Consider the following 23,750-nt stretch of genomic DNA (forward strand, 5'->3'; position numbering starts at 1 on the left):
GATGCAACTGCAATGCTTTAGAAAGATTAAGACTAACAGCATACTGAAGAAGTATATAATATATACTAATAATACTAAATCAATGGCTGAATTGATAATGATCAACATAGCAGGTACCTCTGAACCTCAATAACAGACAATAATATCATGCACATTTAACATTTTCGCATTGACAGATGAAAAGCTGTTAAAAGAATAGCATCAGGAATTAAAATAACTGTTAGAAGTCACCAAGTAATTTCATCTATAATATGTGCTTTTGACTGATCATAAAGATTAATAGTTATTCACTATGCATCTCTATGACCTGGGAGGATCTGGATGCTCACACACCACATGATTTTAAGAAACTCAGTTTCAGAATAGAAAGAAATTACAATATCAGTATTCGGAGGCTTAACATAAAGGCTGTGGAGTCGGATTTGACCAGATTTTGAGATAAAAGGAGTCGAGTTGGAGTCGCTAAAAACAGGTCGACTCCAGTTTTTGCTGGACTGTTTGAATTTGAAATGAAATTAAAATGAATTGAAAAAAAAATAATGACGAGTTATTACTTTTATTTATGGACTGTATACATTAATAAATAGTTATTTTCTATTTTACTGACCTATTACAGTACAAAGTCTGTAATCTGGACGTCCATTATCCGGAATGATCTATAATCCGGACCTCAAAGCCACAAACTTTTTTTTTTGTATGCTCTGCACATGCGCGTAATGCGTTTAATGTTTACGCTTGTAAGTTTAGCACAAAAAATGAAGCAACTTAAACAAGTTATGTTGAAAGAAATATTTAATAAAATAAACAAATAAATATTAAGCTTTTTTTTGTAAATTTTGATACCCTTTAGATCATAATTGCTCTTTATTTCATAAATTACGGTTTCATATTTTTGATTGTATAATTTCTGCATGCCATGCAGATTTAAATTGATGATCTATAATCCAGAAAAACCCCTAATCCGAAATCGCCGAAGTCCCGACGAGTCTGGATTACGTACTTTGTACTGTAATAAATAAACATAAGGGAGGAGGATGGATGTGATATTAGCCATTAGTGATTAAACTGATTCATTTAAACTGATTAATTACAAATCTCACTGATAAATTTAGGTAAGCAGCAATAGCAACAAGAACTCCTAAAATTAATGCCATTCTTAGGAAGCGAGAAGAAAAAGGAGCAATTATTGACCAAGCAATGCGATAAGGAAGTACATACGAGGGCTATCCAGAAAGTAGATTACGTTTTGGAATAAAAAAATAAACAAAGTATAGGAAACAAATTTTATTATATACAGATGAAAGCCACACTCAAATACTACTTTTCTACATAGTCACCATACAAATTAAGGCATTTATCGTAGCGATGTACGAGCTTGGAAATTCCTTCGTCGAAAAATTCGGCCGCCTGCGCCTTCAACCACTTCGTTACCTTCAACCACTTCGTTTTTGGGGAGAACTTGTGTGCCCCCACTGCATTGATTGCAATTTCGTTTCACAGTTCACATGTTTCACCCATGTTTCGTCACCAGTAACGATGCGATCGAGTAAAGAGTCACCATCCTTATGGTAAGCGTCCAAAAAGTTCAACGCTGCAGCCATTCGCTGATTTTTGGAATCCATCTTGCACAAAACTTGTGGTAACCAAGCTTTTCGCTGATGATTTCGTGCAACAAACTTCGCGAAATTTGTGGAAAACTCAAAGAAAGTTCCGTTATTGTGAAATTTCGATTTTCACGGACTTTACCATCGACTTTTTCGAGAAGTTCGGCGGTCACTATGCTGGGTCTCCCACTTCGATCTTCGTCGTGAACATTGGTTCGGCCATTTTGAAATCTTATGACCCACTGACGCACTCCACCTTCAGTGATAATGTTGTCCCCATACACTTCACGAAGCTGCCGATAGATTTCTATCGGTTTACAGTTTTTTGCAGTCAGAAACCTTATTACTGAGCGCACCTCGCAGGATTTTCAATTAACGCAGACATTTCAAACCGTCACAGTATCTGAACGGAGCACAGCACGAACCTCTCACTAGCACGGCTAGATGCAGACTGAGCTGTGCAACGCTCTGACCCCAAGATGGCCGCGCTAGCCCCGCCCCTAGCGGACACAGACGGAAACGTAATCTACTTCCTGGATGGCCCTCGTATTTGATGATAAAGAGATTTTTAGAATTAAGAACTTTTTTAGGAGATGTAGATAACCCTAATGTTTCACTAACAGAAAGACTGTGGAATGATCTTGTGGAATGGGAAACTCTTCTTTCTATACCACATATAACCACAAAAAAACTGCAATCTGAAGAATTGACAGAAGGCGAGAATGGGATGTCTGAAATGGATGGTTTATTGCAGAAGGAATCATTTCTTCAATGAAGAAAAGAGAAACTAGTTTTCTAGACAATGAGATCTTGCTAGGTTCAATATATGGAGATCCAAAACACCAAATTTTCTTGGATGAAAAACAAATTAAAAAGGCAAAGAAAGTCCTCTATGAACTTTCATTAAGAATGAAATTATTCTCAGAACAATTGGAAAATTCGAATCAGGACAGTCAAACTGCAGACATTGCAATTGAGTCTCTATCATCCTTTTCCATCGATGAATTAGATTTTCAGAAATATTTTTGGATAATATTGAAAAGGCTAAGGCAAAGCAAATGAAAATAAAAAGGAGCCTTTAGATATAAAAATGAAAAAATACAAACAAGATTTCTACACGGCCTTTGAAGAAATAGAGAAATATGATTGCGCTTGCAAGACACCTCTTTCAGAACTTCTAAGAATCTATCCTGAAAAGTTAAAAGAAGTAGCCCTAACAGAAATAGCTCTTCCTCCTAATCAAGTTAGTGTGGAAAGACTCTTCTCAGCTCTGAAGTTTATCAAATTGGATCTATGGCCCTCCAACAAAGAAAATCTTGCCGAAGCTATACTGTTTCTTAGAAATAACTAATGCCAGTTTTTCCATTTCACGATAAATTCTAATTAATATACATAATTTTCTATTCCATCAATTTTTTTTTTTTTTTTCTGTAGCATCTATTACTTCTTTTATATTAAAAAAATAAGCTGTAACCCATGTATATATGTTTACACACACACACACACACACATATATATATATATATATATATATGTACTATATGAGAGAGTCGGAGTCGGTCATTTTCCCTACCGACTCCACAGCCCTGCTTAACATCTATAATTAACAGGTGAATATAATCATTTCTTTTCCTAAATTACTAATTGAAAAACTGGGTATAACATTTTTTATATAAACTACAGAAAAAACATCAATTTAAAAAAAAATCAGCATTATCTGTCCAAATGAAGAAATGTCATGGCAAGACAATAACGGACAGATGCAGCAAAAAATTTTATGTTGGCTAATTTAAATCTACATATAGGCAGTGCTGTAGACAGAATTTATAAGCCCTTGTAGCGATTGTGGTGCAGGCCCTGTAATTATTATGGTGATGGCCCTTACACATAATATAAAAAACTAATCAAATTAGATTAATGGGTAATTACTTTATTACGCGAAATGCATATTTGCTTAAAATTTAAAAGGTGCTACTTTCATAACAGTAAATAAGAGTAAAAAGTAAATAAAACTTGATTTTCCAAAGCCCATAACTAGGTATATTTCACTATGAAAGCAAATTTTATAATGCAGAAAGGATTTGCGAAAATAGCTACTTTAACTCAGCCTTTTAGTTTTTTTATTTAATTATTTTAATTTTACAATTTGATGTATAAAAAAGGAACTGACACCACAGTTTAGCTCCTTGAGACTTGATCTTTTTAAAAAAAAGAGGGCTCAAAGTGTCCTTTTAAAAGCACTAGGCCTGGTAATTTTCACCAGATCTAAACCCATCTCTATGGCACTACGCAGAGTATAACAGAACTGATGTTCAGAACTTTAATACATTTGTGATGATCATGACATATGTGCATCAACAGCAAACACTATGTCGTGGGCAGGTGAGTCATACATGAATCACTGTTTAAATTCACTCTGTACCTGGATGTGCCTAGGATACCAACATTTCTCAAACAGCAAATATAATTATTAATCCAGAATAATTAATTATAATTTATAATTACCAGAATTTAAAATAGTATGCACAGAAATCGAACAACAGCAAAAAATTCTTCTTACTAAAATTTTACAGAAAAATGAAATTCCGATTAACTTCATTTACAGTATACTCAAAAAGGCTGGATTTCTATCTTAAAATCTGGATTTAATACCAGATTTTCAAAATGTGGTGGTAAAATTTTTCATCTGCTGAAATATGGGGGACGTACACAACAAATTTTGCACACAAAAACTGGATTTAATACCAGATTTTCAGTTAAAGACGAATGTTTTTATTCTTTTTTTGGACATGAGGTTTCACACTATGTGTATTATATTACTCCGTGAATCCTCTCTTTAGGAGGAATACAAGAAGCGATAGCACAAACCCACTGTCCCCCTAGTAATACTCCTAACACTCCCCTAAAAATTTTATTAATTTGTTTGTTAGGAGATTCAGCTATGGTAATGAAACAGACTTGGTTTTTTTTTTTTTTTTTATTATTATTATTATTTTCTTTACTAGTCACGATCCTCTGACCATAGCTTAGCACACAAGTGCTACCACACACACACACAAGTTTTTTAAAAAAAATTTTTCTTTTTTTTTTCTTCTTATCGTAGGGTTATATTTGTAGTTGGTCTGTTTACATTCTGCTCAATGAGCAAATATATTTATGTTGTAATGAATAGAAATATATTCTAGAAAATAGCACCTGTAGTGAATTTTCAGTACTTACATATTAATGCAACCACTGTAGTACTGTCACCAAATTTTCAGAATAGGCCAAAATCTGGAAGCAGTACTCAAAGCACTCTTGCAATCAAGTAACATCACCAATTTCAGATATGTTCTTTTTGTTGTATTCCAAGTTCCAATAGATTTTATATACAAATTGTGGTATTTTTTGCCTTAAACTCGATTTTTAAATAAGCACTTGTGGAATTTGCAGCAATGGAAGGGAAGAGAGTAAAATTTCTGCAGAAATACAGTATTTTGCTGCAAAATCACTAAAGGGAAGAATTGTTTTGAATCTGTTAAAGCAGTCAGCACTAAATATCTACCACAGCAAAAGAAATAAAAATCAGCCTGTTAAGTAGATTTATTTATTAATTTTTGGAATAAATACCTAATTAGAAAGTAAAATAAATATGTAATAATATTTATGCACGTAATAAGTTAATTTTTGCTACAGAACTGAATGATTACTTACATCATCATTCTTTTTCGTTTTTACAAATTGCACCAGTACGTACTGAATTTTCTGCTGTTAAAAATGGCAAACATGACAAAGAAAAGAAAATTCCTTTTAATGAATCAAATTTCAATTCTAGCATTTTTTGTAGCATTATTAATTTATCTGTGCCTACATAGAACATAATGACAGAATGAGCATAAGAAATTAATCTAGGAAATCCTCACTATGAGAGAATCACACGGTATTTACTTTTTCTCTCTTTTAAGAATGTGAAGATTATTTTGAAGGTAATTTCTTCCACAAGTTTAAAAATATAATAATTTTATATTTAATAAATCCTCACTAGATAATTGTTAAAATACAGGGTGTTCGGGATAAATTTGACATATTTATAATTGATTATATTTTTCTGTAGGTTGGAGGTATTGACACACTACTCGTCATTTAAAAGTTTGGACCCTTCTTCATTCATATACAAGATGTCAGAAAGGATGGATGACTGGAACCCACCTACCTGAATCATGGAAGAGAATAACTTGCATCATGATGATTCGTGCCTGCCATCAAAATAAGGATATTATGACTGCTGCCCAATGCTCCCTGAACACAGTAAAAACAATCAGGCGTGAACTAGAGACTTGCAATGGTGACTATGAGGATGTAGCAAGAAGAAAGATCCCTAGCAGACGATCTGATTGTGTTTGTACAGCAGAATTTCTCGCAAATCTGCAGGAACAGGTGTTGAAGAACCCTGGCATTGGAGTTTAGGCTTTAAAAATGTAGTCAAGCCCTGGATAACAAGGGTAGCCAAAGGTAGGCCATATGTATGGCAGCAGGATTCGGCCCCTTGCCACACCTCTGGGAAAAGTCAAAAATGGTTGTCTGAAAATTTCTACGACTTCACCAGAGAAAATGTTTGGCCTCCAAACTCTCCAGACCTTAACCCCATGGATTATTTTGTGTGGGGCACAGTTGAAAAAGACACCAATCGCACTTCTAGTAATACAAAAGCCCAGTTAATGGATAAAAATTAAAACAGTTTTTGAGGCCCTTCCCAGGGAGACTGTAGCATCAGCTTGTTCGAGGTTTCGAAGCAGGATTAAAGCTGTGATCGATGCTAATGGTGGTTATTTTGAGTGAATCTTGTTGATAGTATTGTAATTTACTCTGGCTGTAATTTTTTTTTTTTTTTTTTCAATTCATTATACTTAATAGATACAAAGCGGATTTTCTTTTTCCTTACGAAACCGTCAAATTTATCCTGAACACCCTGTATATGCGTGTTTAACTATTTATGTGCAAAAAATCTGTATTTAATGTAAAACTCAGAAAGAGAAAAATTTAAACAAAAGTCAGAAAAATATGACCTAGAATCTGTAAGATTCCTTAATCTGTATTACCCATAGTTAGAAGGTATGCACTTTCTACTATACAGTGATTTATATTCAATAAATCTTGATTAAATAACTGTTAAAACATTTTGCTATTTATTATATACATATTGTATTTAGTTATTATTTAGCTACTATATTGTATTTAGCTATTTATGTGTGGAAAGTCTATACCTGATGAAAAAATCAGGAAGGGAGAAGTGTAAACAAAACTCAGAAAAATGTGACCTATAATCTGCAGAATTCCTTCTGTTTTATCCATGGACATGAGGTATGTGAATTATTATAATTCTGCTATACAGAGTGATTTAAATTCATATGATTATTCTCCATTCATCATTAATTATCAAAACTACAACATTCCACTGAATGATTTTAGTTCGAAATCAAAGGGAAAAAAACTTGAATCGGGAAAATCTAGTTATAAATTTAAAAACAGTTTTAATCTTACTTACACCACTCGCACTAGAAAACTGTAAGATTAATTTTATTTCTGAACAGTATCAAAATGGTTTATCAATCATGTATAATATACTGCATTATATACAATGCCATACTTTACTTAATAAAATTATGGTTTATTAGCATTAAAGTTCTTTATTATTAAAGTTCTTTATACATTTTGATTGTTTGTGGGAAGTACATGTGCATGCTTGCTAGTTTGTTTGTGTGTGTGTGTTGAAATACCTATTATATACTATATTTTAGTTAGGTTAAATGTACACTGAAATGAGAATTAATGGTAAAACAATGCTGAAAAATTTCTGTTGTATAAGAACTAACCTTTAGGCAATTAAGCCAAGAAACAATGGAACAATACATGAAATACAGGAATAAGTTACAATTTAGGTAAACGTTTCATCAACAATACCTCAGTTATAGAACTTTAATTTGCTTTAAGCTGCAACATACATTATCCTTATAAGTACTATTGGTGAAGGAAAAAACTTATTTGCTAAATCTCTTAAAATATTAAATGATTTTTTCAGTTTATTTTAAACAAAATTTTAAAAAAAATAGCCTGACATAATTTGTTTTAAATTAAAAAGAATATTCTACTAATAAAATATTTGATGAGACAATTAATTTAGTTTATGACCATTTGCCAATATTTTACTAGATTAATCATAATTTTATTTGAAAATAACTAATAACAGAAAATATGAAACAAAGAAAAGTACTCACCACTTGTTTCTTCTTCTTATGGAGACCTTTTATATCAGATTTAAACAATTCCGAGTTTGAAGCAAATTTCCTTTTTTTCCTACCAAAAAAAAAAAAAAAAAAAAAGAATTTCACGAAATGTTTGAGAATTTTACTTGTTAAAACTTCAGAATTAAGACTAATCTATATATTTTTTAATATACATAATATATACAAACTTAGATAAAGCCCCTTACAGTATGATGAATGTAGATGTAGATGCAGAGCCCTGCTTGGATTTTTTTTTTACCTGAACCAGAAAAATATGTACACACTTCTGCACGCATTGCAATAACTTGTGTATATATATATTAAAGAGAGAAGATTTTTCCCATAGTATACATAAGAAATTTCAGTGTATGGAAAAAAGTTCTTTGCAGCTTGATTTTATTATTTCAGAAAATTAATATACGCAGTGTTTTAATCTATTTATTATAGTAGCTCATTTATTAGTAATTACTGACACAGACAATTATATATCAGCATACTCACATCAATAGAATAAATTTTCAAGAATATGCAAAACTTTAGCAACTGCTGAAGTTGCCTATCTATTCAATTTTAAGAATGAACACTAGCATTATGGCGTTTTCCGTATACCTACAATTACGATCAGCGGTAATTTTGACCACTTGCTGCGACTAGAAAAAAAGGCTCATTTATTGCTATTATTATGTAAAGCTAATACTTATAATGATACGTTTTGCTTGTATAATAAGTAAATAAAGTAAATTGAGTAAATATATGCAACCAAAAAATATTTTAATGTAACAAAGAGCAAAATAAAGTGAGTAAATATATTAATCGATGGATACTTTAATATAACACACAGCTAAAAGAAAGAAAAAAAATCACTCTGAATGTTTTTTAACCTCTTATCAATTAATAAATTGACTCATACAAACTTAAGCTTATGGGAAGGGTTGACGAAAGTATCAATTCTCTTTTCATCAGATACAGGAAGCTTTTGAATTTTGGATGAAAGATAAATCGTTTAAAGCTCGTCAGCCATATTCAAAATAAAATCATGATGGCTGATATTCTTATATTCAGTTGTTTCCTTATAAATTATCCATGCATTTATTGTGGCGAAATCAAGATTTAAAGAAAAAAAAAAAATTGAACTGGCCAAAGTCTGGATAAGGACTTTTATTTAAGTATTTTTGGGTCATCTGGTCCAAAACATGAACTCCATTATAGTCAGCACTATTGTGTCTTAATGAACTCCATATCTGATCAAATTGTAAAAATTCACAAGTTCCAGTGCCTTTTTTTTTCATTAGATGCAATTTCCAATGTTGGGTGCTTGATACTCTTGAGCAAGACATTTCTTTTTTTTCCTTGATAAGACATAAACACTATATTGTCATGCTTAGCAATCTTACTAGAACAGAGCTAATCCCTCATTTTTTGAAAGAATAGTACTTCTCCTTTTTGAATGATTTATTGTGTTAACGCAGCTCATCCCTGAACTCATTTCTTTTACTGATTCCAGCAGAATAAAAAAAAATGTCCATTGTCAGCACTATTTGTAAGCAATACTTGAAATACCATCAATTATTTTTCACCTTGCGTATGAGGTTGGCCCAGCTACTTCTCATAAGACATTCTGCTGAGGATGTCTCCCTTTAAGACTTGCAGAAATATTTCCTATTTTCCAAACTGAACCATTATTCGTTGTTTCTTCATCATTTTAAATTTCCTTACTTTGGATACATCTTCCTTGTTCTCGAGTTCTGTTTTGTTGCCTTTCATTACTTTCTCCAGCTCGACTTCGGCTGTTGATTTCACTTCCAGAAACTATATGAACTTACTATACCTGGAAGGCAATGGAATATTTTTCTGGTATAAATTTTTACTTTTCTTTTCTGTTTCGTGAACAGATTCTCCATCAGACGAATCGGATTCTTTTGTTTCAGTAGGAATAATAGTCCTCATCGAATAAATTGGATATAGTTTGGTAAGGATAATGTTAATTTTCCTAGCAGTTAAATTTTTAGTTAAAGTTCCTTTCCTATTGCTTCTTAATTTCAACTTACAACTTCCGGCCAGAATGTAGTTTGAATGCAGATTTAAAGAGTAGTATTTAACTGTGAAGTTCTACTGTCTTAGTGAGAGAGAACCAGAGATTCTGCCTAGCACGCGTCTGCCTTTTTAGGCTACTCTTTCTTATGCTATTATTATGCTCGGACATACTTTAGGCCCTTGATAGCTTCACAGTTTATTAGCGTTAAGGGGCCAACTCTGTTAGAAGTTTGATAGCTTCGGCTACATCTTTTTCATTAAGATTAGTTTAGTTTTCTTAGTATCTTAAGTTCAAGCCCGATTGTCGGCTTTATTGTAAAACTCCAAGACAGAGTTCTGTTAAACTTTAATTTGGAATAATAAAGGGTCTTTAACCTTTTTCGAGTTTCATTCACTGTCTTACGAACTCAAGCGATTATTCGCTTACCAAGTTCTTAAGATTCCTCAAATTCAACTGTAACTTAAAAATAAAAATACACAGTACAGAATCTTACAGTTTCAGAATAAAATTCTTCATCGGGTTCACTTTCTGAAGTGTAATTACCACCAGAAAGGCTTTCAAAACCTTTCAACATCTCTTCCTTCATCAAATATTTTCTACCAATGCCTCCACGCAACATGATAAACAGGTCAGAACAACAAAACTATTCAAATGAAGTAAAGTACATTTGTGTCGACAGAAAAATAACCTTTTTAACACAAGGGAATGGGCAGACACGTGGCATGCGAAAATTCCAAGCCTGTATTTTTATTCCCTTCCTTCTTCCCTCCCCATTCACTTCTGTGTACTATGCAATCTTCCTTACCAAAAATACACTTGTTTATTTATCAGCAAACCAAAAATAGCTAATAAAGTTTTAAAAATAATGAAAAATATATCATTTTTCCGGATACGGCCAAAATGACCGATAGCTGTAATTCTAGATATAAACAAAAATATTGACTAAAATAATTATTTAAAATGGACCAAAAAATATGTTACATTCGCAAGTTTTAAAAAAAAGTCAGAAAATAATAAAGTTATAAATAAGGAATTAAAAAGTTATGTTCAATTAAAATAGAGATACAGTTAAAAATGACTGTAGCTGTAATTATAGTGTTAATATTACCACTTGATATGTGTTCTTTTTGTTGTATTCCAAGTTATAACTATTTTAAATTCATAAATCATCATATATTTTATCTTGAACTCAATTTTAAAATATATATATATATATATATTTTATATTGAACTCAATTTTAATATATATATATATTAGATTTGCCTGTAATAGAAGAAACTGCAATAAATTTTCTGCAGAAATACAGTATTTGCCACAAAATTACAAAAAGGAACAATTGCTTAGAATCTACTCTTAAAATGACAACCATGAAATTTCATTTAGAACAATAGAGAAAAAGAGCTCACTCTTATTTTATTGATTTATTTTAGAGATAAATACCTACAAAAATTGCCTAACCATGCTATGGTGGTTGCCAAGCTATATAAGTACCTTCACATGAAACAATAAAACCATCCAACCACGACCTAAGTTTTAAATTATTTTGATCTTCTGCAAAGATTACCTCAGAAAATACGACAATCAGAGATTTTGAATACTAATGTTCATTTAAATTTTCAGAAATACTACCCACTTTAGAAGTACTCACTATATGAGTTTATTTATTCTTGAAACACATGCTGTGTTGCAGCTGTTTCCAATCAGCAGTGCTCAGTTTGCTATTTGGGGGAGAGGGCATCATTTTAATTATGAGAAAATATACCTCCATTTCATTCAATTTGTGTTTTACATTTAATTTTTGTTTCAGTTTTTCAGACTTTTGTATCTTTTTAAATACAATATTTCATTTAATCAAATAATATTAGAAAATTATTTTTTAACAAAATATTTTTTTCAGAAGTTAAATTTTCCTTTATGCATTTACATTCTACAATATTTCCAAAATGAGGTAGATACATTTAAAAAATTTCAGCTAACTGAATGTCATTGCCCATTTTCCAAGAACAAAATGCATCTAGATCATAAATTGATCATCTTGTGGACTTCACAAGTCTTCTAAAATGTATACTTAGAAAGTAAGACTATATTTCATTACTGAACATTTCTGATTGCACAAAAACATTTTAATGAACATATAGAATGAAATTAAATTCATTTCAACTATATTTACAAAATCCAGGAATGTTTACAGAATTTAGGATTTTCTCAGGACATATCCTGAAGTACAACAATTTATTGAAATGCATTATCCCAACCAATCTAGAAACCTGGTCACTTACATTTATCTTCATCAAAGGTAACGCTTCCAAATGTAATAATATAAGCACGGTTTTATAATTATCAAAATACAATAATGTTTCATACTACCTAGTCTAGTCCAGTTAGATCAGAAAGCTTTGATATATTAAATTTCGAGCATATTGAGCATAGATTATTTTCCAACTATTTTTTATTAAAAAAAATGTTACTGCAGCAATAATCATGTTTCCACCTCTAGTCTAATTAATTTTAATGTTTTTCACTTCAGTTTTTCTATATCAAAAGCTTTACTGCCTTTTTATTGTTGTTGTTTCAGTATTCTTGAAACTGTGAATCTAAAAAAATCCCAAACTTTGAAAATAAATATCTTGGTTAATTTTTGTTATATTTAAGTCAAAGATTTTGTGTTCCATTTTTCAGAATAACTTTTACTAAATATAACTATAGATGCTACAAGGACCAGTAAAAAACTATTTTTACACTTTTACAGAAAAAAAAATGTAAATTTTAAAAAGGCAAAACATGATCATTTGCATCATCTTACATTTTATGTAAATGGAGGTATATGTCTATGACTAATGGGTACAAAATAAAGGCTTCATAAAGACTTTTATAGACATGAAACAGTAAAATCTCTCTAACAGGCACACAAATACCTGGAATATCAAAATAATTTCACTTTTGAATGTCTAAATTCAAATCTAGAAAAAAATGTGGAAAACATTTGAATTGTATTTCTGCCACCCATCATAACAAGCCTTATCCAACTAATGAACATAAAAATTATTTATACTATAAAGATGAATTAGCAATCCCTTTTTATGTATCAGCGTGTGAACTTTGAAGGTAGTGTCCATGATCGTATAATGTGAAAGGAAGCTGAGGAAGGTTAGCAGATTTTAAAAAGATTCATCAAGAAATGTTCTTTTATGTCAATACTTGAAGTCATATACTATGAAGTGTCACTGTATACTTAAGAAATTTTTAAAACTACAGTGACAACCCTGTAAGCAAGCAGTTTTTAAAGTTGCATGATATTACACTAAGAAATTTATAACTTTCATGTAGTAACATATATGATAATTTTAAAATATTGGTTCATTTTCCTTTTCTGAAATATAAGATCATGTGTATGTGATCTAAATAATTTATATGATTTTATTTCACTATATTACTCATTTCACATATTTCCCTTATTCGATATTATTTGTGTCGTGCTGCAATTTCTATATGTGCAATTACAAAACATGAACAGCTAAATTCTTGTAATATATATTCAATTATTTGGTAAAAAATCTCCTCTCAAGTGAGGAAGTTGCCATTTCTGCCACAATTGACTATTTTTTTTTTTTTTTTAAATGCAGGATTTTTATGTTTATTAGACACTCATCAGTTTGTCTTCTTTTCACTTCAACTTCCATCAACTCCTACCAGATTAATTAGTTAGGTAGCTAATTTCATTTAGTTAATTAGAAAGCAAAGAGTTCTTAAGTTTGAGAGTTTCTTGTGGCAGCTATCAGTAACCATCTTGCAACTATATATCCAAGCATTTGAATTATTTTAATCAGCTTTAGCCTTGCTAACTGTAATTGCTTGCAAGAGTTTGAGGGTATGAGCTGAAGCTTGAAGGCATGCTTTATGTGATAAATCTCATATTTTAATTAATCTCATATTTACTTATCTGTGTGTCTGTTATACCCGGAAGCTGCGCAGCCCATTTCATATAGATTGAGTAAATGTTTGGCGACAGATTGATAAAAAGGTTTATTTTAAACCCTTTCTGTGTTAATTTACTTAGAAGTTAAGATACAGCAATAAGCTGCCCGACTGTTTTTACACATCCAGTGATTAACTTTTGAAGCAGTTTCCATATAAATATAGATTTTTTTAAATAAATTTAAAAAATTTATTTTATATAAAATCATGAGTTTTAAATGCCACAGTCTCCCATGACAAACCAACACTACTTTGCTTTATATTGATGTGAGACTTTAAGCACAATAGGTGTATTTGTGAATAGGGCATTAATGATTCAGATACTAACAAAGAAGAAATAATCAAAATTCAAGGGTTTTTGTCTCAGTACAGAATGACAAAAAAAACTTTTTCTTTTCCCTTACTCTGTACTGAGGGTATTGGACGCATAACTGATTTCATTGAAAAATCCTTTTTATAATGTGCAATTTTGAATTACTATGACATTTAAACTGGATAAAATGACACTGTGATAACATACTGTTGTGCATCTCAAATTATAAGGTTTCAGTTTTAAAGAATGGATTACTTAATTATTTAAATTAGCTTTCCACTTAAAAAAATCATTTTATTAAACTATTAAGTCTCTACAACATACAGTCAAAAAAGTCATTAATCCGGACTCATTGGGACTTCGGCGATTCCAGATTATCGATTTTTCCGGATTATAGATCATCAGTTTAAATCTGGTAAGATGGCATGCAGAAATTATAAAATTAAAAATATGAAACCGTAATTTATGAAATAAAAAACAATTATGATCTAAAGGATATCAAAATTTACAAAAAAAAAAAAAAAAAAAGCTTAATATTTATTTGTTTACTTTATTAAACATTTCTTTCAATGTAAGTTGTTTAAGTTGCTTCGTTTTATGTGATAATACTTTCTTTTTAATTCTATAAACAGACATAATTTCTTGTTCAGTTACAAAGTTCCGCTGTTCAAGTCCCGTTTATTGCTGTGCCGAGAATACCGACTAACTTATCAATCGAAATTTTTTCGTTTTCACTAACCTCTCTGTCACATTCTTCATGTCTTTAACCATTTTTTGCAGCAATTCCACTTTTTGTTTGTTGGACATCGAAACATACTTTCGTTTTGTAGATCCTTTGGAAGTTCCAGCATCGGAAATTCTATTTGATATAATCGAAAGTTCAAGTTTACTTTTAGAAAATTGCTCTTACAGTCTGCAAAAAATAATAAGCGGGATCCAATTCGAAGATTAAGGAACAACGCAATCATTAACATTAACTAAAATAGATAATTAGATAACTTTAGCTTACACCATCCGTTATACATTAAACGCGCAGGCAAAAATGTATTCTGTACTTGCGCACACGCATATGTGCAGTAGTCAAGGTCTTACGCTCACGCGTAAAACGCCTGTGCGCATGTGCCAACGCGGCGCATACGCAGAAAGTTTTTAGCTTTGAGGTCCGGATTATAGATCATTCCGGATTATGGGTGTCCGAATTAACGACTTTTGACTGTATTTATATCAAATATTATGTATTAAATAAATCTTACCCCTCAGAAATTTCATCACTTAATTCTAAAGAATCGTCTTTTCTCTTTGTTACCTAAGAAATATACAAACTTTAATAAAAATAAAAACATTTACATACAAGCAATAAAAAATGTGGTAGTTACATATTAGTGAAACCACTCTAGTAGAAGTCCATGCTAACTTTTTAGTACAAGCTGCCATATGGACAACAAATGTTCAGTTTTAACAAGCACCATATGGACAACAAATGTTCAGTTTTAACAAGCAATGCCACAATTTTCCTATGCATTCTTTTAGTTGTATTTCCAGTTACAATTGTTTTTAGCAGATAAATTTGGATATTTTTGTCTCAAATTCAATCTTAAAAAATGCACTTATGAAATTTTCTTGCAGTGGAAGACACTGGAATATAATTTTTTCAAATGTACATAATTTTACTGCAAAATCACTAAGGGGGAACTCAAACTATTCATCAAGAAATTTCAGCCAGATTAAAAGAAACAAAAATGTGCTTGTAAGTATATTTACTAATTGATTTTTTGGAATAAATATAAAATTTTAAATGAATGTATCTAGTTGTAATGAATTTATCTACCAAAAAACGTTGTTAATAAAGTTAGAAAAAAAAAGCAGGAAAGCACTACTTTTAGTGCAGGTACTAATCACCACCCAAATCTACAATTTTCTGACAACGCTTTTGATAGTTTTTCAAAGGCTTCGGCCCAGAAACTTGGTGGCCATGAGTACAAAAATAGATCAAACTAGTTTTGGACATCCTGTGCACAATGGAAGACAGTACCAGCAAGATGTAGCTGCAGGTGTGGAAAAAGGTAGAAGTCTGAAGGAGCAATATCTGGGCTATACGAAGGCAAAAGCTCCCATTTGAGTCTCTACAGAGTCCAGCCAGTGAATGCAGACACGTGGTCTTGTATTATCTTGATGGAACATTACCTTTTTGGGCCAGAACTCAGTTTAGTGTTTTTCTTGATAGCAGCGGACTAGCATATTGCCGTACACCTTACTGTGGATAGTTTTTACCTTTTTCCAAATAGTCTTTGTGGATAATACCATGGCAATCTCACCAGGTACAAAGCATGATCTTTTTGTGAGTCAAATTGCGCCTTATGACATTGCCAATGGGCTCAACGAACGCAGACCAAATATATATAATATATACAGTACAAAGTCCGTAATCCGGACTCGTTGGGACTTCGGCGATTTCGGATTAGGGGTTTTTCCAGATTATAGATCATCAATTTAAATCTGGTAAGATGGCATGCAGAAATTATACAATTAAAAATATGAAACCGTAATTTATGAAATAAAGAGAATTATGATCTAATTTACAAAAAAAGGCTTAATATTTACTGGTTTACTTTAGTAGACATTTCTATCAATGTAAGTTGTTTAAGTTGCTTTGTTTTTTTGCTAATACTTTCTCTTTAATTCTACAAACTGACATAATTTCTTGTTCAGTTACAAAGTTTCACTGTTCAAGTCCTGTAATTGCTGTGTCGAGAATACTGACTAACTTGTCGAAATCGAAATGTTTTCGTTTTCAATAACGTTCTCGGTTACTTTCTTCACTATCGGAAGCATGCATGGGTAAACACTATACTGGCTTTACAAGCATGCGTAGCAGACGCATGCATCAAATGCGCATGTGTAAGTTTGTGGCTTTGAGGTCCGGATTATAGATCATTCTGGATAATGGACGTTCGGATTACGGACTTTGTACTGTATATATATTAATTTGAGTTCTTTCCAGCCTGTGTTGTTGAAATAAATTCACTTTTCATCACAAGTAAAGATCCAGTCCAGAATTTTGTCCCTGCATTGATATTTGAGCAGATTAGTGCAGTCCTTATCTCCTTGAATCAGCTCATGTAGCAAACAGGGATTGAACTTGTACATCAAGTTTTTGCGATGCATAGCACAACTAATGGACATGACACTAATGTGCAACTTCTTAGCTAGCTCTCGAGTGGTTGCATACAGATCTTCTTCCACAAGTTCTCGTTGGTGGGTCTAATCAACGTAGAGCTCTGCTTCTTGAATGTCATAGTCCTTGTGGTTGATCTTTATGGTAACTGGTAGTTTGGCGACATTTTGGAGGCGATAAAGGTTACTACCTGGGACTTTGGTAATAATGTGAGCAGTACTCAGTTCCGATTACGCATTATTTTGTGTGGGGGAAATGAGAGATCATGGGATATGTCATGTGATATTAATGGACGAATTACGGTTCTTTAATCGGAAAAGGGGGGAGTTTGGACAAGTATCTGTGGATGTATATTATTTTGTATTAAGCTTCATTGTGTGTTGTGTGAAGTAGGGTTGAATAATTTTGGGATTGTATGGCGCTGTCTAAAGTGAATTGTAGATGTGATAAAGAGAATTTTTCTTTTATCAAATTGGGAAAAAAAATCGTTCCGTAATTTTATTGAATCCATAATAAAAGTGTATCCACCATGTAAGGAAGATTCGGAAGAAGATTAGGTTAGTTAGACTTTGTTAAGAATGTGAGTAGTATTCAGTTCTGATTACGCATTATTTTGTGTGAGGGAAATGAGAGATCATGGGATATGTCATGTGATATTAATGGACGAATTACTGTTCTTTAATCGGGAAAAAATCTGGCAATTTTTTATTTGGCTTTATTCTGTGTTGTGTGAAATAGTGTTTGTGAATTTTGGATCCCATGGCCGTAACTAAAGTGAATTCGAAATGGGTATTTAGTGGTATTGAAAAGGATAGTAATAAATGTTTTTTAAGGTTGTGCGAGAGAGAAATAAAGATGTTTTATTATGTTATTTATTTTACCTGGTATCTTGCTTTGAAAGATAAGTATGATTTTAAAGATTCTGAAACAGAAGGAAGAAAAGTGTATCCGCCACGTAATCAAGATTCTGAAGAAGATTAGGTAAGTTAGTATTTTTAATTATTTGAGGATATTATTTTTATGCATTGTTGTAAATGTAAGGTGGAAAGGAATTTGGTATTATTGGGAAAAGTGTTATTAGCAATGATTTAGTTTAAAGTAATTAGGATTGTAAGGTAATTTTTATTAATTGAATGTATGTGCTCATTTATATTTTAAGTAGTGTTTTTGAATTTAATTATATTTTAATGAAATGATAGTTATTTTGTGAATTTTATGTTTGTAGGAATTTGGTATACGTTTAAATTGAAATAAATGTGCATGGAAATAATTTAAATATTTGATATTAAGTATTTGTAATGCTTGCGGCATGAATTCGTTGGTGATGTGTATAATGTAATAGATGATTTAAAGGTAAAAGTTTTTGGATATTCTATTTATTTTATATGTGGAAATGTTGATATTCGTAAAGGGTAAATACTTTTTCGCGATCATGTAATTTCATATATGTTCTTTTTACCGGATTTAAAGATTGAGAAAATTGTCATGTATTTTCATGAAATTTTTTTAATTTATGAGAAAAAAGCAGTGTACATGGATATAGTGAAGAGTGTGCGCAATGCCATTTTTGTGCAATTCTGGGATGTTTTTTTAAGTAAAAATAAGTCGACGTGTACATGGTTTAGTGATATTTTAATGAAATGATAGTTATTTTGTGAATTTTATGCTTGTAGGAATTTGGTATACGTTTAAGTTGAAATAAACGTGCATGGAAATAATTTAAATATTTGATACTAAGTATTTGTAATGCTTGCGGTATGAATTCGTTGGTGACGTGTATAATGTAATAGATGATTTAGAGGTAAAAGTTTTTGGATATTTTATTTATTTTATATGTGGAAATGTTCATATTTGTAAAGGGTAAATACTTTTTCACGATCAGGTAATTTCATATATGTTCTTTTTACCGGGTTTAAAGATTGAGAAAATTGTCATGTATTTTCGTGAAATTTTTGTAATTTATGAGAAAAAAGCAGTGTACATGGATATAGTGAAGAGTGTGCGCAATGCCATTTTTGTGCAATTCTGGGATGTTTTTTTTAAGTAAAAATAAGTCGGCGTGTACATGGTTTATGTGTATGTGTTATTTTGAAAAATGCGTAAGGAGGATGGTATTGTGCAGTTTTTCCTAATTTTGCAGTGCATATTTGTCATGATTAAGCAGTTTTGTTAGATAAAATTTCTAGCATAAGTGTAATTCGGATAGTAGATTGTTGGAAGAAGTGTTCAGGAGATAAAAAGAAAAGAAACATGTCTTTACTTCGTGAAGACAAAATGGCGGCGGGGGAAAAAAAATAGAGGGTTGCTGTAGGAGAGTTGGTCGCCAAATTTTCGCCAAAAAATCGCCAAGTTACCATAATGTAAAGATCAACCGTCCTTGTTTTTGAAATTTCGGTACCAAACCTTCACAGTGTCATATGATACAACATTAGTACCTAAAGCTATACACATGATTTGGTGACCTTCTGTAACTGACTTTTTGCAATAGACGTGGAAGTAAACGATGGTTCTAATCTGGTAGCATAATAGTTGCATTTCAGACACCTTGTACGATATAATAACAATGATATTTTTTTTACAAATTTTACAATACAGTATTCTAAAATAAGTCTTTCTTTTAATTCAAAGCCAAAAATCATTTGACAAAATATGATTAAACATGTGAACGTGAACTGTTTGTGTGGACTATATTTGCGGTGGCAGGAAACTTTCATTAATTTTTTTGTTATTATAAACAATTTTCCCCCTTCTGTAAAAAGCACCTTATTGTGCCAATGTAGTTATGCTAATATGGAAGTATCAAAAATGATCTGATATATTAATAACAATGATATATCATCATACAAATAATTGCGATAAAATTTGGATTTTCAGAGTATTATCATCACATAAGACATAATTATATAAAAATTGCTAAAGGTCACACAGAGATCTTACAAAATGTTATTTCGTATGAATAACTAATTAGAGTTTCTATAAATGAATCATGCACGACTTCATGCACACAGTTTAAACTAACGTACTTAAAGGTAATAATTCCAGATTATTTTATTTTTAGTTTGCATTTTGTCAAATATTTTTGGCTAGAAACTATCTAAATTTTTTGTTTCTGTTTCGGATTTTTAGCTTAAATTGTGTGTTCAAAATGTGGTTTTTGCATGTGCGAAAACCACGTTTTTGGAGACATTTTAGGCTTAAAGCTCGAAATGTAGACAAAAAATTTAGATAATGATATGGCACTGTGGAGTTTGTTGCCAAGCAAGGTCGTATATAAGAGTAGTTCCAAAGTGCCAAACATAACGCGTCAAAAACGTGTGATTCTGCACTTAACCGCAAATACTTTGTGTATTGGGCTAATCTTTGGATTATGGTAACAGGTAGTTTGGCGACATTTTGGCAATAAAGGTTACTAGTTAGGACTTTAGTAGTGTATATGGATAAAGTCAAGAGTGTGCGCAATGCCATTTTTGTGCAATTTGGGGATGTTTTTTTAAGTGAAAATAGGTCGACGTGTACATGGATACCGTGTATGTGCAATTCTTAAAAATGCGGCAAGCAGTGGGCGATTCTGCACTTTCTCCCAATTTTGAACCTAATCTTCGTCATGATTAAGCACTTTTGTTGCATAAAAGTTCTAGCATAAGCGTAATTCGGCTATCAGATTGTTGGAAAAAAATGCTGAGTTTAAAAAAAAAAAAAGAAAGAAAAAAACATGCCTTTACTTCGTGAAAACAAAATGGCATCCAAAAAAAAAAAAAAAATCTAGCAGGTTGCTGTAGCAGGGTTGGTCACCGAATTTTCGCCAAAAAATCGCCAAGTTACCATAATTCGAAGATTAACCGTGTATTGTTTAGCGGAACATATTTTATAACTTCAAATGACACTATAATATACTTTGTGTATTGTTTAGCAGAACATATTTTATACTTCAAATGACAAAATTTTAAAATTAATTCTGACAACTCCCCACGTGTTCCTCTCAAAATGTGCAAAAAATTGGAAGTTTATGCGATTTTTTTTCCAGGCTTAGCAGGGCAAATTGCCCATCAGCTCAAGACAATGCATCTTATCTAGGCGGCATTACAAGAGAGTAGATCGGCGCCCGACACGAAAGATTTTGAAGCGAACAAATATTGAGCTCTTTTTGTAAATTTTGATTCTCTTACAGTCATACATGCTTCATTATATTATAAACAATTTTGGTTTAATCCTAGTATCCGGTGCACAAGAGATTTGGCTGCTTTTGGCGACTTTATAATGAGCAGTAAACGGGACATATAAGATGAATAGTTAAACGGATCATTTTAATGGCGATAATTTTTAAAATCGCGCCAAGGCTGCACCATATACTAAGATTTTACCACAGTTTTTTCATATCAGATTTTATATTCAGTACAGGATTTATGTATAAGCTACACAAGCTATAGCTTAGTGCCCTCAAACAATTAAAATAGACTTATAAAAGGCCCCATATCTCAAATAGCTTAGGGCCTTATCAAGACTAAATCCGGCTCTGTTTATACTGTAGAAACAGACAAGTACATTTACCAAAAATAAATAACAAAGTTACCTGTTGTTTCTCTTTATCTTCCAACTTCTTAATTTTCTTTCCACCTTTCTTTTTCATCTTTAAACTCTACAAATTTCTGCTATTAATTATACAATTAGTAACAGTCATAAATTATTAAATACAAAGTATACAAAATAAGCAGTTAATGTAAATTCGACCATGAAATATAGAGGAATTCATATTCACATTAATTCCTTTATTATACAAATCAATAATCTTATGTTTATGTGTGATAAAAAAATATCCTACACAAAATTAGCGTAGTTGGTATCATGAACTGAATAACAAAAAGAAACAAGTTATTGCAAATTAAATGAAGCGCTTAAAAATTTGGAAAGTTTTCATGAGCAAGTATTTGAAAATTACTAAAAACGCTGGAATTACGTCTCTAAAACCTAGTTTCAAAACTGATCTTTACTAATCTTACAGTTAGGTAATTTTCTATAAAAAGCTTGAAGTGAATTACCTCGAAGAAATTACGTTTTAAATCCAACGTTCAAAACCACGTTCTTCCGTTCTTTACTTATAAAAAAAAACTTTGTTGACAATTAGATGTTGCCAAATTTCGCAAATAACAAGCTCAAGTAGGGTAGTATCGCAATAGCGTTTGCTTGTATTAAAGAACTATGTACCATGTAAACTATGTAGCCATAGAGCATCATAGGCTTTCAAATATTTCTTCATTTTCGTTGATAAGCATTTTCGATTCTAATACGGATGAATTGGCGCATTAAGTTGCCTTATTGGGTAGTTCTGTAGCAAGGAGTGTCTCAATTTTAACGGAAATCCTCTTGCGTTCGAGAGCTTGGTGATTTTGTGTACTCTCAAAATTTTTAGTTTCAACCACTGCCATTTAGCGGGTGAGGGATAAAAGCCACTGAACAAATTAAATAATAACAGCAGGAATTATTAATATAAAGATTTAATATGGATATCTCAAACAAGCTGAAAACGTTACATTACTCTATTAAGTGCATTATTAATGATATTAATAAAAAATAGTCCAATCAGATGCGGCGTTCCTTCTGTTGACCTTCGCCGAGCCGTTACGTAATCGTCTGTCTGCAGCCGCCGTCTCCAATATTCTCCCCCTCTTTGAGTCGACTTCAGGTTGGCTCAAAGACATACAGTACCTGGTCGAAGAGATTCGATTTCTGAGGCACCTTGATCACACGTCCAAATCTTGACACTTTAGCACCTTGCAGGATGTTACTAGAGTCATTAGAATCTGAATGCTCATCACTAGAAATAGGATTGGTAAAAGAGTTATCGTTTAAGGGATCAGTGGATGTGTCCGTTAACTGCACTTCCAATGGAAAGACTCGCTGAATGGGACGAAGCAGCGTACCAGCTTGAGTCTTTTAGTTCTACAGTTCTCACCTTGCCATCTTTCCCAGGAATTAGTCGAATGACCTCAGCTAAAGGCCAATGCATCCGTTTTTTGATGTCGTCTCCTATTAGGACAATTTCACCCAACCGTAGCTCTGACGATGGATCCTTCTTATTTTGGACCAGAAGGCCTAAATATTCTTTCCTAAATCTATGCCTTAAATCATTAAGTAGTTTTTGGCGATGTCTAGCTCTTTTTCGAAGACTTTTCGAATCGCAGAAATCAACATCGGGAACACCTATACTACGATTCTCGATGAGAAACATGGCTGGGGAAAGTGGGATTAAATCATCCGGATTTTCCGACAGATAGGTAAGAGGTCTAGAGTTAATTATTGACTCGCAGTCGCACAATACTGTGTACAACTCCTCGGTTGTAAAAACCGCATTACCGAGTGTCCTTCCCAACAGTTCTTTTACTACAC

General features: G+C 31.9%; 1 protein-coding gene across 7 annotated transcripts in view; it reads right to left on the bottom strand.

The window, feature by feature from the left end:
* The window catches only part of wcd (U3 small nucleolar RNA-associated protein 18 homolog wicked), a 73,395-nt gene extending 50,785 nt beyond the window's left edge, over window positions 1-22,610 (bottom strand). For 4 of the 7 annotated variants that reach the window (XR_015040669.1, XR_015040670.1, XM_085814927.1 and 1 more), the window contains exons 1-4: window positions 22,569-22,610; window positions 21,937-22,002; window positions 15,445-15,497; window positions 7,859-7,937 (exon numbers count right to left, since the gene is read on the bottom strand). Coding sequence is in view for 5 of the 7 variants with exons in the window: in XM_085814927.1 (XP_085671053.1) it covers window positions 7,859-7,937; window positions 15,445-15,497; window positions 21,937-22,002; window positions 22,569-22,598 (228 nt within the window). In the remaining 2 variants the exon portion in view is untranslated. Of the gene's footprint in view, window positions 1-7,858; window positions 7,938-15,444; window positions 15,498-21,936; window positions 22,016-22,402; window positions 22,488-22,568 lie in introns of those variants that run through there. The other 3 variants (XM_085814931.1, XM_085814929.1, XM_035366071.2) reach the window with 3 other exon arrangements.
* Window positions 22,611-23,750: the final 1,140 nt, after the last annotated feature.

The sequence above is a fragment of the Stegodyphus dumicola genome, chromosome 4 (genome assembly GCF_044657685.1).
Source record: "Stegodyphus dumicola isolate Sdum_Otavi_A_Nest chromosome 4, ASM4465768v1".
In the NCBI taxonomy this organism is placed as follows: domain Eukaryota; kingdom Metazoa; phylum Arthropoda; class Arachnida; order Araneae; family Eresidae; genus Stegodyphus; species Stegodyphus dumicola.